At 36.9% G+C, this 20,831-nt stretch overlaps 1 protein-coding gene across 5 annotated transcripts in view; it reads left to right on the forward strand.

The window, feature by feature from the left end:
* Positions 1-20,831, forward strand: part of ROBO2 (roundabout guidance receptor 2) — a 643,927-nt gene that overhangs the window by 461,220 nt on the left and 161,876 nt on the right. For all 5 annotated transcript variants that reach the window (XM_061133903.1, XM_061133902.1, XM_061133905.1 and 2 more), the window contains exon 5: positions 12,998-13,136. In XM_061133903.1, coding sequence (XP_060989886.1) covers positions 12,998-13,136 — 139 coding nt within the window. The remainder of the gene's footprint in view (positions 1-12,997; positions 13,137-20,831) is intronic.

Here is a 20,831-nt window from a genome sequence, read left to right on the forward strand (position 1 = left end):
AGTCCAAAATGCAGTACTTGGATGCATTCTCAAAAACAACAAAATGATCTCTGTTCATTTTGAAAGCAAACCATTCAATATCATGGTAATCCAAGTCTATGCCACAACCAATAACACTGAAGAAGCTGAAGTTGAACAGTTCTATGAAGACCTACAAGACCTTTTAGAACTAACACCCAAGAAAGATGTCCTTTTCATTATAGGGGACTGGAATGCAAAAGTAGGAAGTCAAGAAATACCTGGAGTAACAGGCAAATTTGGCCTTGGAGTACAGAATGAAGCAGGGCAAAGGCTAACAGAGTTTTGCCAAGAAAACGCACTGGTCATATAAAACACCCTCTTCCAACAACACAAGAGAAGACTGTACACATGGACATCACCAGATGGTCAATACTGAAATCAGATTGATTATATTCTTTGCAGCCAAAGATGGAGGAGCTCTATACAGTCAGCAAAAACAAGACCGGGAGCTCACTGTGGCTCAGATCATGAACTCCTTATTGTCAAATTCAGATTTAAATTGAAGAAAGTGGGGAAAACCACTAGAGCCTTCAAGTATGACCTAAATCAAATCCCTTATGATTATACAGTGGAAGTGAGAAATAGATTTAAGGGACTAGATCTGATAGACAGAGTGCCTGATGAACTATGAACGGAGGTTCGTGACATTGTACAGGAGACAGGGATCAAGACCATCCCCGTGGAGAAGAAATGCAAAAAGGCAAAATTGTTGTCTGAGTAGGCCTTACAGATAGCTGTGAAAAGAAGAGAAGCGAAAAGCAAAGGAGAAAGGAAAAGATACTCCCATTTGAATTCAGAGTTCCAAAGAATAGCAAGGAGAGATAAGAAAGCCTTCCTCAGCGATCAATGCAAAGAAATAGAGGAAAACAACAGAATGGGAAAGACTAGCGATCTCTTCAAGAAAATTAGAGATACCAAGGGAACATTTCACGCAAAATGGGTTCGATAAAGGACAGAAATTGTATGGACCTAACAGAAGCAGAAGATATTAAGAAGAGGTGGCAAGAATACACAGAATAACTGTACAAAAAAAGATCTTCACGACCCAGATAATCATGATGGTGTGATCACTCACCTAGAGCCAGACATCCTGGAATGTGAAGTGAAGTGGACCTTAGAAAGCATCACTACCAACAAAGCTAGTGGATGTGATGGAATTCCAGTTGAGTTATTTCACATCCTGAAAGATGATGCTGTAAAAGTGCTGCACTCAATATGCCAGCAAATTTGGAAAACTCAGCAGTGGCCACAGGGCTGGAAAAGGTGTTTTCATTCCAAACCCAAAGAAAGGCAATCCAAAAGAATGCTCAAACTACCGCACAATTGCACTCATCTCACACACTAGTAAAGTAATGCTCAAAATTCTTCAAGCCAGGCTTCAACAATACATGAACCGTGAACTTCCAGATGTTCAAGCTGGTTTTAGAAAAGGCAGAGGAAACAGAGATCAAATTGCCAACATCGCTGGATCATTGAAAAAGCAAGAGAGTTCCAGAAAAACATCTATTTCCCTTTTATTGACTATGCCAAAGCCTTTGACTGTGTAGATCACAATAAAGTGTGGAAAATTCTGAAAGAGCTGGGAATACCAGACCACCTGACCTGCCTCTTGAGAAACCTATATACAGGTCAGGAAGCAAGAGTTAGAACTGGACATGGAACAACAGACTGTTTCCAAATAGGAAAAGGAGTACGTCAAGGCTGTATATTCTCACCCTGCTTATTTAACTTTTATGCAGAGTACATGATGAGAAACGCTGGGCTGGAAGAAGCACAAGATTGCTGGGAGAAATATCAATAACCTCAGATATGTAGATGACACCACCCTTATGGCAGAAAGTGAAGCAGAACCAAAATGCCTGTTGATGAAAGTGAAAGAGGAGAGTGAAAAAGTTGGCTTAAAGCTCAACATTCAGAATACTAAGATCATGACATCTGGTCCCATCATTTCATGGGAAATAGATGGAGAAACAATGGAAACAGTGTCAGACTTTATTTTTTGGGCTCCAGAATCACTGCAGATGGTGATTGCAGCTATGAAATTAAAAGACACTCTCAGCCTGAAGGAAAGTTACGAGCAATGTAGATAGCATGTTAAAACGCAGAGACATTACTTTGCCAACAAAGGTCCATCTAGTCAAGGCTATGGTTTTTCCAGTGGCCGTGTATGGATGAGAGTTGGACTGTGAAGACAGCTGAGCACCGAAAAATTGATGCTTTTGAACTGTGGTGTTGGAGAAGACTCTTGACAGTCCCTTGGACTGCAAGGAGATCCAACCAGTCCATCCTAAAGGAGATCAGTCCTGGGTGTTCACTGAAGGACTGATGCTGAAGCTGAAACTCCAATACTTTGGCCACCTCATGCGAAGAGTTGACTCATTGGAAAAGACCCTGATGCTGGGAAGGATTGGGAGCAGGAGGAGAAGGGGACGACAGAGGATGAGATGGTTGGATGGCATCACCAACTCGATGGGCATGAGTTTGAGTAAACTCCAGGAGTTTGTGATGGACAGGGAGGCCTGGCGTGCTGCGATTCATGGGGTTGCAAAGAGTTGGTCACGGCTGAGCAACTGAGCTGAACTGAAACCATGGTGGAGGTAATGAAGATCATGGTGACCTCCTCCCATAGATCCCATGCATGTACTGCCACACTCAGTGCCCCCAACCCTGCAGCAGGGTACCACCAAGGCATGCCTCCGCCGGAGACTCCTGGACACTCACGGGCAAGCCTGCTTCAGACTCTTGTGGGGTCACTGCTCCTCTCTCCTGCGTCCTGGTGTACAGTGCTCTGTTCGTGCCCTCCAAGAGTGCATTTCCCTGTGCTGTGTAAGTTCTGGCTGCTCTATGGTGTCATTAATGTAGACCTCCTCCAAGAGGACTTAAGCCCTACCCAAGTCAGCTGCACCCAGAGCCGCTGCCCCTGTGGCAGTCCACTGCTGACCGGCACCTCCACAGAAGACACTCAACCAGAGCTCTGTCTCAGTCTCTGTGGGGTCCCTGCGTCCTGGTGCGCACAAGGTTTGTTTGAGCCCTCTCAAGATCTCTGGCAGGATTGGGGTTTGATTCTAGACATGAATTTGCCCCTGCTACCGTCTTGCTAGGGTTTCTCCTTTGCCCCTAGACCCGGGGTATGTCTAGTGCCTACCATCTTACTGGGGTTCCTCTGACCTTGGATATGGGGTATCTCCTCACGGCCAGTCCAGTAAAGTGCAGCCCCTGCTTCTGACTTTGGACTTGGGGTATGTCTTCTCAGCCACTGTTTTATGGTGTTTGTTTAATATTTGCTGACTAGAAAATAACATCCTAGTTAAATGGCAGTACCAGATCTAGAAATTAGAAGTAGGCATTTAGAGCAGAAGGACACTAAAATCTTTAACACAGCCTCCTGCTGCTGTTCAGTTGCTAAGTCATGTCCAACACTTTGGTGACCCCATGGACCACAGCCCTCCACGCTCCTTTTTCCGTGGAGTTTCCCAGGCAAGAATACTGGAGTAGATTGCCAATTCCTTCTCCAGGGAACCTTCCCAACCCAGGAATTGAACCTGCATCTCCTGCTTGGCAGGCAGATTTACCGCTGAACCACCTGGGAAACCATGATGTCTTCATAAGAAACACTTCCTAGCAATTTACATATGTCAATTAACTTCTAGAGGTGCTGAAGACCAAAAAAAAATAGTAGAGTTGAAGTATATAATTAAATTTCCAATTATGGGTAGACTTGAGATATCCATTCTGCAGAATTTAACTGTCATTAAAAAAAAAAAAAAAAACCAAAATAAGAAAATTTTCCCAAAGATTTTTAAATGTTTAAAAAAGTAATACATAAAAATGATTTTATATGCTATATTTCTAATAGACATTCGAAATATTACAAAACTTACAATGACATGCAAAGATATCTTGCCCCCTCCTCCCAACACACATATCTCCATATAGACACACACACAGTTCTCATCTTTGAACATTTCTATAAGCCTGTTTTGCTTTTTCTTCTGGGATGCTCTCATATTTCTTTGTGCTTATTCTACAATTTTATACACTATTTTGACTTCTTATGACTCTGTTCCCCAATTTCTCACCAGCACTCACCCTCTTTTTGTCCTTTCAGTGTATTGACTTCAGAAACATTGATTATATTAATACCAATAATTTAAGTTATAATATTGTAAATGTGGACTGTGAGCTAAGTGTTATGCTATTATAGTAGCATTACTTTTCTGGCCTTATATTTGGTCTTCTTTCAATTAACACATTATTGACCATAGACATATTAATGCCAGAGGTGGTAGTTTCTGCAAAAATCTCCCCTATCAATAATGTGTTTATAATAAGTCCATTTTTCCTTTTACTTGTGTTTACCTATACCTGTCATGAATTCTTCTTGAAATCTGAAACAAGAGATTTAAATTTCTCTAAATTCTGTTTAGCTGTTAAGTCCACTCTTGCTACACCCTTTCTGGAGGCCTTAGACTTTCTGTTCAGTCCAACCAGGATGCTATTTAGATCTATCCCGGAAACTTCATTCTGACATTCATCTCCCTTTTCCTCTGCTGCTGGATTCCCTGTTTCCTGTATCCTGTATTTGTATTTTTTTCTTAGTTAACTCTTGTATTCAGAACAGTGTTTTTTGCCAGATTTCTCCTTGACTGGAGCCTACAGCATGTTCCAGACCAAACTGTCTCTATTCTATCCAAAACAGTGGATACTTTGGCTGGTTATAGAATTCCAGTTTTAAAAAATATTTTTGCTTAGAATATTGAAGTTGTCATTTAAGTGTTGTTTTGTTTTCACTGTTACTCTTGAGAAGTCTACTGTACTTTTGATTCCTATGTGATCATTTTCTTTTCTTTTTCTTTCAACTTTACTCAGTACCTTCTCTTTATCCCATGGTTCTGAAATGTTTCAATATCATGCCTTTGTTTGGCACTTTTTTCTCTTACTAGTTACACAGTTAGTGAGCATCTTATCTAAAAATGCTATACTCAAACAACTCAGTGAAATACACTGTTCATTTTTTTCTGTTCTATTTTTCTGTCAAGCATAAATTCATTAATTAGATGGTAAATCTCCTAGCTCTTTTTCTGAATTATTTCTTATTTATAGCATCTTGTTCTTATTTCATGGATTTTTAACTTCTCTTGCATTTCAGGATTTTAATAATCTTTTCTAAATAGAATTTTCTCATAATGTACCTTAGAATATATCTATGTTTTATTGATAATGCATGTCCTCATTTAAGAATTCAAAACATAAGGTGTTATTGAAATCAATATAACTGTTAAAGATAAAATCTAGTTTTTTAAATAATATTAACTTGCAAACCTTAAAACAAAAAAATATTTATTTGTTCACTTATTTAACAAATATCTCTTGAACACCTACTATGTGCCAGCTCTAAGTGTTTAAATAGAGGAGAAAAATGAATAGGCAAGTCCCGGCTCCAAGCATGACTCTTGTATCAGCAATAACATGAAAGTTTCCCTCTAAAACATGGTGAGAAAGGCACTTATTTTTTCCCTCTGAGAACATTTACCTACGTTTGTTTTTACTTCACAGGATGGTTTCTCTCAGTCAAAGAAAATTCTTGGCAAGAAAAGAAATTAGTGCAGCCAGGATTTATTTAATCACAGTCAGGCAGACTGATCGTTATCATCAAGTCTGTTTTGGAAGGGCACAGTAATTCACATTCAATGGCTGTCATAACCCCGGCCCCTCATACATACCTATTTAAATCCCAGGAGACATACTAGGACTAGCCTTCTGACTTCCCGGTTTAATGGACACGACTGGGTGGTGGATCCTCTTGGGTTAGCTGAAGTTGAGATAAGGTTTACAAGCAGTGGTTAGGTCTCATGTGCTTTTACGACATAGCTTTAGTCTTAGAGAACTTCAAGGACCCTGCCTATCTAATTATTGTCATAATGCTACTTTTATAATGTCAAACAAAGCTTATTTTTAAATTGTTAGGGTTGTCCTAGTAATAGCTGTCACGGCACAGCCTTTACCAATTTTATAGTCCTATTCAAACTGACTGGATACAGTTGAAAAGAGAAATTTGTTCTCTGGGCACTTAATTTCCTTCAATGTAGCATGTAAGTAAGAAACTTAAGATATATTATGCAACCACATTTCAGATTTATGATTTGGGGGTTAAATTGAACCTTTGCTTTCTGAATATTATTGACACAACTACAAGGAGACTTGGCGTTTGATTTTATTACAGTTGCATACAAAGTTGGATTTTTCCACAATGCCAGTTTGTTACTAAATTGACCTGACCACTCGAGACCTGTACTTTACGTAGTACCACACTGCCAAACAATACTGCTGTCTCGAGAGAGGTTAACGTTGTAAGCAAGTTATGCAGGTGAATCAAATCCAGTTAATCTCATAAAAAAAAAGTTAATTGCTTTGGCAAAGACATTTTCTCTGATCACTCTATGGCTGTATAATTAGGAATCAAGCCATTCAGAGGGACTGTAATCTAATTGATAAGCAGTCAGCAAATAGCCCTTGAGATTTCTCCCCCTATGTTTCAATATGTGATCGGACATAAGGTGATAATACGGAAAAATCATTGACCTTATTTTGACATGTGTTAAATTAGGTTTGCTTGTTAGACAGTAGTTCAAGATTTTTCATGTATATTTATTTTAGTTGTTCAGATCTTCATGGAATACAAATTTCATGGGGTATTAATTAGTATTGAATGTGGTCAGTTATCAACCTGATGTTTCTCTTATCATTTTGCTTTCAAATCCTTCTAAATACATTTATTTGCAAATGATTTTGACACAGAACTCCAAGATAATTCCTTTGTAGTTTTTGTAATGTGTGTCTGAAAGAGGTGTGACTTTGTGTTTGGCGTATGGTAACAGTAGCACTAACAAAGGCAAAGCATTTAAAATACATTTCTACCTGTACAACTTCTTTACTCTTTAATATTTGTATTTGAGTCTTAAGTTTTATGGAAATAAAGCTTAGTTAAGGAAACTGAAAACAGTTCTTACCATTTAAATAAATTGTAGGCAAAACTACAATTTTTAACATGCTATTCTTTGTAAGCAGTTAAAATTACAAAATATAACTGAACTTAGTATAAAGAGCAGAAAACAATTGATACAACAAATAACACAGTTTGGAGATAATTGTCACAAAAGGTACTATGGAAATTCTTAGAACAATTTTTTTAAAGTGGTGACCAAATACCGCCAAATTGGTAAATTTCGATGTTACTATGTTGTAAGGCACACCCTCAATATACTCAGGTATAAACCCTTTCTAATGTGCCATGTATATGCAGATGACATCCTTCTGGGTTATTCTTTGTGTTAATGGGCACAATAAGGGACAGAAACAGTATGGACCTAACAGAAGCAGAAGATATTTAGAAAAGGTGGCAGGAATACATAGAAGAACCATACAAGACAATATCTTAATGACCTAGATAACCACGATGGTGTGATCACTCACCTAGAGCCAGACATCCTGGAGTCTGAAGTTAGATGGGCCTTAGGAAGCATCACTACAAACAAAACTAGTGGAGGTAATGAAATTCCAGCTGAGCTATTTCAAGTCCTAAAAGGTGGTGCTATTTAAGTGTTGCACTCAGTATGCCAGCAAGTTTGGAAAACTCAGCAGTGGCCACAGGACTGGAAAAGGTTAGTTTTCATTCCAATCCCAAAGAAAGGCAATGAAAAAGAATGCTCAAACTATCGCACAATTGCATTCATCTCACACTCTAGCAAAGTAATGCCCAAAATTCTCCAAGCCAGCCTTCAACAGTATGTGAACCAAGAACTTCCAGATGTTCAAGCTGGATTTAGAAAAGGCAGAGGAACCAGAGATCAAATTGCCAACATCTGTTGGATCATGGAAAAAGCAAGAGAGTTCCAGAAAAACATCTACCTCTGCTTTATTGACTAAGCCAAAGCCTTTGACTGTGTGGATCACAACAAACTGGAAAATGCTTAAAGACATGGTAATACTAGATCACCTTACCTGCCTCCTGAGAAATCTGTATGCAGGTCAAGAAGCTATAGTTAGAACTGGACTTGGAACAACAGACTGGTTCCAAATAGGGAAAGGAGTGCATCAAGGCTGTATATTGTCACCCTGCTTATTTAACTTTTGTGCAGAATATATCATGCAAAATTCTGGGCTGGATGAAGTACAAGCTGGAATCAAGATTACCGGGAGAAATATCAATAACCTCAGATATGCAGATGACACCACACTTATGGCAGAAAGTGAAGAGGAACTAAAGAGCCTCTTGATAGAAGTGAAAGAATAGAGTGAAAAAGTTGCCTTAAAACTCAACATTCAGAAAACTAAGATTATGACATCTGGACACATGACTCCATGGAAAAATAGATGGGAAAACAATGGAAACAGCGACAGACTTTATTTTGGGGGGCTCCAAAATCACTGCAGATGGTGACTGCTGACAATGAAATTAAAAGACACTTGCTCCTTGAAAGAAAAGCTCTGACAAACCTATATAGCATATTAAAAAGCAGAGATATTACTTTGCTGACAGGTCCATATAGTCAAAGATACTGTTTTTCTAGTAGTCATGCATGGATGTGAGAGTTGGACCATAAAGAAAGCTGCGTGCCAAAGAATTGATGCTTTTGAACTGTGGTGTTGGAGAAGACTCTTAAGAGTTCCTTGGACTGCAAGGAGATCCAACCAGTCCATCCAAAAGGAAATCAGTCCTGAATATTCATTGCAAGGACTGACGCTGAAGCTGAAGCTCCAATACATTGGCCACCTGATGAGAAGAACTGACTCATTAGAAAAGACCCTGATGCTGGGAAAGATTGAAGGCAGGAGGAGAAGGGGACGACAGAGGATGAGATGGTTGGATGGCATCACTGACTCAATGGACACGAGTTTGAACAAGCTCTGGGAATTGGTGATAGACAGGGAAACCTGGTGTGCCTCAGTCCATGGGGTTGCAGAGAGTCAGACATGACTGAGTGACTGAACTGAACTGAACTGATTGCAGATTCTTTGCCTTGTCCCTTTCTTTTTTTAATGAATTGAATTGCATTTTCCACTACAAATAATGTTCGACTTCCAAAAATTCTATGCCATATGCTGTTCTGTGGTTATCTAGTTGCTAGGCAACTAAACTCTACTTGAGGATGGAAAAGAATTAAGTTCATTGCAAAGTTCGCCACCCCTTCTGAGTTCATCAGCAGGAAATCCCATATCTTTCTTCCTTCTTGAAATTATAAATCATGTGCTTCCATGTGTCTCCATACAAAACAGTGGGACTTTCAACAAGTATGATAACCAAAAAAGTACTCAAGGACCTTGGTAGTATACCCTGAACAAAGAAACAAGTTTATTTTTGTGACAAGTCTAATATAAAGTTTGTTCTTTGAATTAATTATACTCACATGTTTCAATTTAATGACTGGTAGCATGTTAATGGAAGCATACAAAAACTTTGTTGAAAATATCCATGTGTATTTTAATGGAACTTATCTATATACTCTTATGAAATTTATTTTGTATTCAGCATCATGCCATGAAAATTTTCCATGTTAGAGAGGTAGATAAATAGATAGAATTAATATTTCAATGTGTGAATTTGCCACAGTTTATCCTAAAATCCCCAAATTTGCAATACTGCCAGCATTGCTGCCATGATTTTCTGTTGTTCTTATCTTTTGTCACAGTTATCTGTGATCAAAGTTACTGTTCTGTATTATTTGTATTGTGGAGTGTCTGCAAGTAATGAGTATTTTGGTTCTTCTCTAAAACTCACACTTTCCTTCTTTTTCTCTTTGATCAGTAAGTCAGTGTGTCCTTTTTGTCCCCAATTATAGTAGGCATGACTTTAGTATTTTACTTTAAAAAAGTAACTTTTGCATTTAGTTTCTGATAAAATGTCTTCATCATGCATGAGAAGTTTCTTATGATTCCTTCTTTATTTAGAATTTTTAATCCAACAGGTTTTCTGTGTCTATAGATGTGAGCATATTTATTTTCTCCTCTCTATAAATAGTAATATGTTTACCATATTAATTAAGAATGCGTCTGATTTCAAGCAACAAAAGGCTAACAATGGCTTATGTGTTAAGGGGTCCATTTTTTCCTCATCTTTCACATCTTTCTTCACATCTCACCATTTCTGAGATGAAAAGATCTAAGCATTCATGGATCCATACCTTACCTGCCATTGTGTTCCATTGTGCTAAATGGATATATGAAAATCTTCCTAGACTTTTCCTTCCACATCTGATTGATCATCCATTTCTGGTATTTCTTCATTCTGTGCCTTTTCCACATCCCTTGAACCACTGTGTCAGTTCTAAACTGAAATAATTTATTATAGTAAATATTTTGACCTTCACTGTTTTGTATTCTCTTCTAATTCATCTCCCACAGATCTGCTTAACATGATCCTTTTCATATGGTTATTAGAAATGATGCTTCCTTACTTAAAATATTTCAGCATCTCTCTATTGCCTTAAGTGCAGAACTCACATTCTTTGACATGGCATACAAGGCCTGTCACAGTCTTGCCATTTACTAACTAAGTAACTTCATCTCTCTCCACTTTTCTGGTGAAACCAAGCTGCTGACTCTTCACCAGCTACCACACTAAAGTCTGGCATGGGGAAGTTGCATTAACACATATTAAATGAAGGAGTGAATTGAAGGAAAGACTTCTCTTGGTTTGCTCATCCATTAGCCAAATTTTAGGACAATTCCCCCTTTAAAATCTGAGGGAGCCAGAAGGAAACTCTGACTGATGATTTCTCAATCATCAGTGATATATACAGTAGTCTGGCTCTCTTTTAATATTGGGTTATTACAGTTTTTGAATGAACTGACTAACTGTCCCTAAGTGATAGTGAAGGAAAAAAATCAATCCTACTTTCTATGCCAACTCATTTTTTTTTCTATTAATATTCTACTTTCACCAGAAGATACTGATCCTATTGCCTGTTATATACTGCCAAAAACAAGAGTCAATATTAACTCTGCCAGAACTAAAATACTTGACTGGTGCACATAGTGATCAGTAGTCTAATGCTAACACTAATTAATTCTATCCAACTTGCAGATTTCTTCTGTTGTCAGGGGGGCACGCTTATAGCTGATTGATTCTGAGCACCTAAAATCCTTTGAAGCAAACTTTTCCACAAGTGTTTTGGATTATTTCTAAATCCTGCATTTAAAAGTTCTTCATAATAAAGTCCCATGAGCCTTGTTTTATGTCTTGAGATTTTGGGACCCCAGTATACAAATACTTGAGTATGCGCAGGTCTGTGTTTAAAGAAATTGATCACTACTGTCTTCTTCACTGTGGCGAGATGAAGTTATCTTCCTTTGGAATACCAGAGATGGTTGGCTTTATTGCAGTAAAATATCCTTTCGTAGTTTACACATTTGTTTTATAATATGGGTCTCAATTTAATCAATAAAGTCATATACATCCAGTTTATACTCAACTTATGTTATTTGATGTGTTGTATTTTTCTTTAAGATTTCTTGCTGAATATGTTTCAGTTTTTGTGCCACTGTATTCACATTTTTAAATTGGGTTTGAAACTAAAGTTCCAAGAGACTAAATATGGCCATATGGTCATATAAACTGTGTCCACTCCCTATGGATTTCATTTTTCTTTTACTTGACCTCTTTTTCTACTTCAATAAGTAGCAGTACTGTACTTGCCTATGATTGAGAGACCAGGACTAATAAAAAATTAAATGGTAATTTTCTCTGTATCAGGTTATTATTAAAAAAAAGGAAACTAGACAAAGAATTGAAGTATTTGTAGATACATAAATCTACATTTTGTTTTATACTTCTTTTCAGTAGTGAGATTCTTATAGATAGGGATTTATTTTTTTCCATGCTTTATTTAGAATCCAAATTAACAGTGCTAGGTACAGATTAACAGCAAAAGAATAAAGAACAGAAACACTAAAGCAGAATATTAGAGAAATAAGCAAACATATAGTATGTTTTTAAAATGGGCAAATATCTGGAACACGTAGGAGAAAAATTAGAAGTAGCCTTAGAAAATTATGTATGACAGTAAATAGTTTACATTAATTACTAATGATATTGTTTTCTTATTTAAGAAAAATTAGTTTGACAGATTTTTTTTCAGACATACAAAAAAATCAAGTAGACAGTTTTCCGCATATGAAATGAAAACATTCATGGAAGTGTTAAGTGTTTGTAAGTGTGAAGTGTGAGTAAGTAAACTTAGTCATGTCCAACGCTGCAACCCCATGGACTGTAGCCTGGTAGGTAGGTAGGTACAGGCTCCTCCAACCATGAGATTCTTTAGGCAAGAATACTGGAGTGGGTTGCCATTTCCTTCTTCCAGGGGATCTTCCCGACCCAGGGATCGAACCCAGGTCTCCTGCATTGCAGGCAACGCTTTACCCTCTGAGCCACCAGGGAAGCCCATGGAAGTATTAGGTCCTTATCAAATGGATAACCTTAGTAAAAAAATCTAGGAAATATATGCTTATGTTGAGAACACAACTCTTGTTTTCTCTAGCATTGTTGATGGAATATTAATATTTGTTTCCTTTTTAATATTTCCACTGGTTTCAACTTTCAATTTTCCTACTCTGAGTCATTTTAATAGATGAAAATAATCTTCTTCATCTCTTTTCTTTTTTTTTTTCTGTGGGATTCAATGTTCAGATTTTTATGACAAGACCCACATGATTTAGCTCAGAAATTCACAAAAGAATCAATTTTATTTTCCAACCAATAGTATGGATTTATATACAAACCGTAGCTATTTCTGTGTTCCAGAATATTTCATTTTATACAGTTAGGTTAATCGGTTCCATGAAGCCTTATCAAGACAGTTGAGCTATAAAATTAGGTACTTATGTGCCAAAAGTAAACCACATGTTTTTTATGCTTTTTTCATAATGCGCTTAAAATATGGACAACATTCATTTCATTTTACTTTTTTTTTTCCCTAAGAACGACCCACATTTCTCAGAAGGCCAATTAACCAAGTGGTGCTGGAGGAAGAAGCTGTAGAGTTCCGTTGTCAGGTCCAGGGCGATCCTCAGCCAACTGTGCGGTGGAAAAAGGATGATGCAGACTTGCCGAGAGGAAGGTAAGAATGTCGTATATGTGGAAAATTGTTAGATGACCATTGAATAATTAGACAAGAAAAAGACAGTGTTAGTTGTACCACCAAACACTCTTATATTTTGGTGTATTATTTTCACACATGACTTACATTTCCAAGCCAAATATCTTCTGTTTTATATACTGAAGTCATCTAGGCTTTTGACGTTACTCTTTCATTGAGTTTTTACAAAAATGTCTGACCCTTCACTCCATCTGTTATCCCCCACTATCAAGGATTCCTGAAGCACAGTCTCTCTCTGTCATGGCCCTATCCAGGTCTTCCATTATATCCCTGCTGAATTCCTAACTACCCACTCACCCCAACTGTATCCTTCAACTACTGCTCTGTTCCCGAAGCTACAGAAAGCTGCTGGGTATAGTAGATTGTAGGGTCTGCAGTAAAACAGAGATCTCATTCAAGATAAGAATGAAAAGGCATATCACTATCCACAGAGGGGATTTTCATTTAAGGACTTCCTGTCACTTTCCCATTTCTCATCTCTTCATGGAGAACTCTTCCAACTCTTTTCTGTGCTTCTTATCAGAAAACCCCAAACCCAATCTCTCATCTCTCTATGATAAGCCCAGAAATGCTTTTAATCTTTTCTGAAAATAAATATAAAACATTTTTGTAGTCTAAATTCTCCCAGGACCTTGCCTTTTATGATCAAATAAATCAGCCAAGTTTTTTTTTATTCCTATGTAACACATGAGTTTAACTATAAATTTGTTTTGCCTTCCTCCTAGTCCTGTCTTCTGAAACTACAGGCATCACACCTACTACAATCATGATCTGCAGAAAATTTCATATCCTGCCTTTTTGCTAATTTTCTTTCCTAAAAAAGAAATTAGGTTTCATTCAACTGCCTGAATGTAAACATACTTTCACGGAAATGAAATTTCCTTTCTTTGTGCTTTCACAGGCACTGCTATTGATTCTCTCCTGAATGTATATACTCATTTCAAAATCTCAATTTTATATATCCCTAGGTCTATGACACTATACTTTCTAAAATCACATCATCAACAGCACTGATTTGAAATAGACCAAACACTTTAAATAGTGAGAGGTTCCTTTGCAATCTACTATAGGAATGAGACAAGTGGAAATTTTAATTTGCTTAGCTTTGGAGAAGGAAATGGCAAACCACTCCAGTATTCTTGCCTAGAGAATCCCGTTGACAGAGGAGCCTGGTGGGCTGCCGTCTGGGGTGTCACACACAGTCAGACACGACTGAAACGACCTAGCAGCAGCAGCAGCATAAATAGTAGAGAAACAGGCTCTGTGTTTCTTTTTTCACTTTGCTGTCAGTTATCTTCCTGACACCAAGCCTTCCCGGGTGGCTCAAGTGATAAAGAATCTGCCTGCAACGTGGGAGACCTGGGTTCGATCCCCGGGTTGGGAAGATCCCCTGGAGGAGGGCATGGCAACCCACTCCAGTATTCTTGCCTGGAGAATCCCATGGACAGAGGAGCCTGGTGGGCTACAGTCCTTGGGATTGGACACGGCTGAGCGACTAAGCAGAGCACAGTCAGATATCTAGTTTTAAAGCAATGCTGCTAGGGAAGGTTTGTTGCGTGTGAAGCTCCTCAGACTTTCTCAGTGGAAAAGCTTGTTGAAAAGCAAGTAGAGTTGATGAATTTGAGTTCCTGGAGTCCATTTTCTACAGATTCTCTAACTTGCCACAAATATGACAGCACTTTAAGACTAAGAGATTCATTATAGTTTAAAATTAGCATAGACAAAGTTTAATTTTCAATTACTAGAAATAAACAGCTTGTCCATACAAAATCTCTCATTTAGCGATAATTTTGGATTCACAGAGAAAATTCAAAGCTAGTTCAGAAAATCCCCATATTGTTATCTTATACAACTATGAAAGATTTATAACTCATAATAGACAAATGCAGATACATGATAATGAAAGTTTATACATCATTTTGATTTCACCAGCCTTCTTTTTCCTCCAGGATCCTGTCTGGGGTATTTTAGTTGGATGTTATAGGATATTGCATTAAGTTGTCATGTTTTCCCGGTCTCCTCTGTTCTATGACAGGTTCTCAGTCTCTTCTTGTTTTATGACCTTGAGCTGTTCTGGCCAGGTGTCCTAAGAATGTTTCCAAACCTGGATGTGTCAAGTGTTGTCTCATAATTAGACTGGTTTTCTGGGATTTTAGGAAGAAAGCTACAAAGAGCGCTGCTTTTGTCACATGATCATCAAGGTTTACATGATATTCACATTACATCCCTGGTGATCTTGATATTTTTAATCATTAAATAGGATCCTATGGACACAAGTTGAAAAAATAGAAAGTTGTAAGGGTGTATTACATTTTAATGGGTCTGTGTGTTTGAATTCAGGTAAAATATAGCTTAAGCCTACTTTGATTTGTTCCCAGATTGCTCTAGGTGTTAGGTCGTAAATCTGACAACTGTATTTGCCACAATATTCTCCAAATCTTGACCTATTCATTTGTTCCAGAGCTCAAATGATACATGTAAATCAAATAACAGCATTAAAGCTGCATTTTATGAATGTCTGATATAAAAACCTCTAAAGACAAAGTGAAATTTTTTAAATCATGCCTCTACTAACTTCCCTTGAAACATTTTGTAGGTTCGTCCTCTATACTCTTCTATTACTGGCATGAGATGACTACACTGCTTTGTGTGACCAGCTAAATATTTTTAAAGTATTAGGCAAATGGAAATGCTGTGTAAGCTTTAAAATTGTATGTTAGAAAGGCTTAAAGCAAGGATCAGTGCAATGTAGAAATTGAGGTCAGTATTTTTATCATGATAGAAGCCATGTAATTTTTCTTGAAATCTCAATCTTTAAATGGTATTCCAAAGAAGCTTATTCATTCTTAGCTTTGTATGCATTAGCATAAGCTTCACTTTTGCATAATGAGGGGGAAGGAGACCTCTTTACTTGGTGACGAATAACAGTAATGACTTTTAACCGCCCATAGCCTAAATCAACAACATTGATTCTATTACATTATTTAGGTCTCAGACTAGGGAGATGGCCATTGTTCTTTTGTAAGCAATTGTGTGGAGTGGTGTGGAGGATGACATTTCTTTGGCTTAACATTTAATGTAATTTGAATGAGGTTTATGTAGTAGTTCATGCTTAACACATTTATAGTAAAGCTTTGTAGGGCAGCTGCATAGCCTGTAATTACTATGTAAGTAATATGTGACTATTTTTCTTTTGGAGACAAGAAAAGCTTTTCAGTTCAAGTTTAAATTTATGAAATGCTGTGATAGCTATTTAAACTTTCAACACAAAGATATCTGTACCAACCTTTCAGTAACCAGAGATGAATTAACAGAGTATTTTTTTTCTTTGCTGTGAAAATATTTTATAGTACCCATGTACCTCTTTCTTTGATTTAGCCCTAAATTTCTGACCTTTCTCAGTAACTATCATTAATGAAATTACAGCTTACCATTGCTGGGTTATACTAAAGACATTTTTTGTTTTAATCAATCAGTGAGGTTGGTTAATAGTAATCCCCATGTATAACAATAACCTTGATACCCAACCAGGGAAAAGTTATTTATCTGGACATTTTCCGTATGCCAAAGAGACAGTTGGAAGGACCCTTCATTTTATATAAGTAGTGAAAAGTGTGAAAGTGTTCGTTGCTCAGTCATGTCTGATTCTTTGGGACCCCATGGACTATAGCTCACCAGCCTCCTCTATCAGTGGAATTCTCCAGGTAAGACTACTGGAGTGGGTAGCCATTCCCTTCTCCAGGGAATCTCCCCAAGCGAAGGATCAAACCCAGCTCTCCTGCATTGCAGGAGGATTCTTTTCTGTCTGAGCCACCAGGGAAGCCCTCATTTTATATAAGCTCCTGTTAAAATGTTCATCGCTTGTGTTACCCCTGTGCTCAATGTACTGTGAGGCCAGACAAACCAAAACATGGGAGTTAGAACCAGAGAAAGTTTTTCTTCAGGGCCTTGCAAGGCTCATGCCTTAAAAAGCCTGGAGCTCCTGCAAGGGTTTCTGTAAAGCATTTTAAAAATCTGGGTGAAGAAGGGCAGTTAACATCTCCCATTTGGTGGCAGTTTTAGCATCTGTAAAACAACTCATGAAATGTGCATTACTTGGTATTTACCTTGGTACTTCAGAGAGGAGCTAAAGCAGAGGATATGGAAGAAGATATCCCTGGAAAGCACCACAGGGTCCTTTTCAGCCACACTCGCAGAAACATCCTAAGATACTACTGTTTTCGCAGTTGAACGTTTCAGGAAGAAAAAGGAGGTCATTGCTTTTTTTGTGATTGTGCTGAGTATCAATATCTTTTTCTCCAGAGACTCTCAATATATATGTGCTCAACTAAACTGACACCAGCTCATTTATTAGGCACGAGAATTCTACATACCACTGTGAAAATAAAATGGGTAGGGAGAACAGAATGATGAAATAAAGGGAAAGACATTCTGTAGTTCATAATGAGTATGTGTTTTAAAAGCACAGTTTTTTCCAAAGTGTAATTTAAATAGTAGAAGAAACACTTCAAGTTTTGCCTATGTTGTTAAGTACCTATTGTATTTATAATGCCCACTGATAGTCTGTAAAAAGCGAGTCACGTTAAAGAAAGGTAAGTATACGATTATTGATTATTTTTTTTATTTTATGTTAATCAAACTGAATGATGTAGGAAAGTATTCACATTCTAAAACATTAATGAAAGTTAAAACCAAAGTAGTTGTAGTGTCTTTCTTGGGTGCTGCATCTTTTTCTTCCAGGCAGACCAAGTACTCTTGGTAATCAGATTCCTTCAATACATCTTTTCACAAAGTGTTTCTTGTGATAGAAATTGCCCATATTAGGGAATGTTCCATTTTCTGTCATGGTCCATCATAGCATACATAGGAATAGTGTATATTTTGCAATGTAAAAAATCTACATATGCTGAAGCTTTATGAGAAATAGCATGTATTAATATAAAAGAAACATAATGCTATATATTCACAACCAAGGACATCACAATAAAATTGATATATACCAAGAGTTTAATATTTATGAAGAGAATAAAAATACCTCTTCACTGCATTTGGGTAAGTAGTAGTTTGATTAATTAACTAAGTTTTCTTACCTAAGCTTGTCATTAGAGCTTGTATTTCAGATAATTATTAAGCAAGCTTTTAAAGAATGGTAAACAGGATGTTTAACATCTTGCATCAGTCATATATCAGTATATCACCACTAGTTAGTTCCAAGATATTTTAATTCATTTTTATTTATTTTCAACACTAACTCTAGAGTGATACTAACTTCCTCAATGAGGATATAGAGTAGAGATAGGAATGTTCATAGTATCAGTTATTTTTGTCACATTAAAAAAAATGTCATTTACTTTCTTATGTATCCCTGAGAATTCTAAATGCAGTTGATGGCTTGCCTATAGTGGTTATAATTCATGAATATTTCATAAAAATAGAAAAGGGACTAGAGAAAAAGAGTTTCAAGATATATAATGCAAAATTCTATCAGTTTTCCTGAACCCACTGACAAATTCCTTTCTCTAAAGTGCGAGTCTATTTTAAAAGAGACTTTTGGGTTCTTAGTTCCATGAAATGTGAGATTTCACATAAAAACATAATTCCTTAAGAAAAGGAACTGTATAGAACCACTTATAATTCCCCTTTTGTGGCATTTTTACAGTCAGTGGCTCTTTTTGCTTAGCCCTGGAAAATGTTCTTATATTAATTGTTTGGAAGCTCCATTGTTTAGAACATGTGCTTCTGGGATGCAGAGATGCCGAACAGGTGCTAAGCTACCCTGCTGAGGAGATCAGCCTTCTTCACATACAGTGTGTGTTTCAAGGACATGTGGTAATTTGGGCTAATGATAAATAACCACGCTGATTAGGCTGGTTGGTCAAGATTGGTCAATTAAAGTGGTTTTCAAAAAGAAAAAGGGGAAAAAAAACTGAAAGCAAGAGAATAGCAATGTTAATAAATATTGTACATAGCTTTTGTAAAAAAAAAAAGAGACTAATCCCTAAGATTCAGAAATACAAGGAAAAGTGTAAATGAGAATTCTATGATTTTTCAGCTATACAGATGTCTTTGCCATTTCTGCTTGGAAAGAGAAGAATTAGAACTGTCTGGACCATTATTGTGGGATCTTTTAATACAGCTACCAGTAACATAAAGAATATTTAGGTCATTGTCAGGGATGTTGGATTTTAGCCTTGTTCTGACACTGTTTGATCATTTATCCCTTTAGTTATACTCACATGTTCTGGAAATGATGTTCAACAGATTTCTCTACCGCTAACTAGGAGTGTGACCTTGAAGAAGCTATTTAAACTCTTTGTGTTTTATATCCTAAAGATACAGATGAGCAATGTAATGGGACTAATGATTGACCTATGCTTTGACTCATTTGTACAGGGTGAATAATTATGCCATCCATTCTACCTCAAAGGGTTATTAAAATGATATAACTAATTCAGAGTGCTGGAAACATTTTACAGTGGGTTCATGTAACAGGTATCTCCGTTTTTATAAATCTAACTGATTGATGGTGTTTATTAGTTACGTAGATAACTACAAAGAAAAGATAGTTAATTTTTAAAAATAATACATAAAATGATTTCATAGAATAATTACACATTCTCCACTCTCTCGCTGATGGATTTCCATAGAAACACATAAAATATTATTGATTTAAGATATATCACATTTGCTTTTAAATTGTATTAGATTTATTTATAACTTTTACCATCCAGTTTGCCAACCTTACAAGTTGCTACCCTTTCTCTACTTTTGGGAGACTATACATGGTTCAGATATTATATTCTAGCCCCAGTGCAATTAGACATCTGATGCATATTTTGTACGTTACCTGGTACCATTTGTCTGCTGATAATAAGGAAACCACCATTTTTTACAATCTTTGTAAGAAGATCATGTAATGATAAAAGCCAGACTTACTATTTGCCATACATTCTTCTAAATGATTTTTGTATATATTACTTTCATTATTTTAAACCATATTGTCCCAACATAATAATACTCCCATTTGAGGGATGTGGCATAAGAAGTTAAAGTTGTTTCCAGAGACACACATTAATATGTGCGTGTCTTGATTTGACAGCACTTGACTTAGAATCTATCCAACATGAAACCTTTATGTTAAACTAATGAACTCTAATTATGTGATTATGAATTGTTTATGGAATTGAGCTGCTTAAAAATTTTACATTCTAGATAAAATCTTAGGTAATTGGTTAGAATCACTGTATTCTGAATGACTTTATAGGAATGCTATATAGCATTACTGTTGAGAGTAGCTTTTAGACCAGTTTCATAACCCACATGTAAAATGTCCTGGTGCTTTGAAAATCTAAACTTGGACTGAGTCAAGATTTCCTCCTTGGAAGCTGAAAATACAGATTTTATTTATAAATAGAATTAATTAACAATTTTCAAAGGGATGCGAACATGGTACCTTTTTCTGTGTTTTCATCAAATAGGTGCTAATAGTTGCTGTTAACACAAAACTAATTGCCACCTAGGGTGGGGAGTGCAAGTTGTCTCATCCTGTGACCACACTGGCCCATCTGTTGTGAATTTCTGCTCAAGGACAATGCAGGAACTGGCATACAATTTGGGTTCTGGCCAGTGGTCAGCTAACAAGCTGGGACACACTTG

The sequence above is a fragment of the Dama dama genome, chromosome 31 (assembly GCF_033118175.1).
Source record: "Dama dama isolate Ldn47 chromosome 31, ASM3311817v1, whole genome shotgun sequence".
NCBI classification, from domain to species: domain Eukaryota; kingdom Metazoa; phylum Chordata; class Mammalia; order Artiodactyla; family Cervidae; genus Dama; species Dama dama.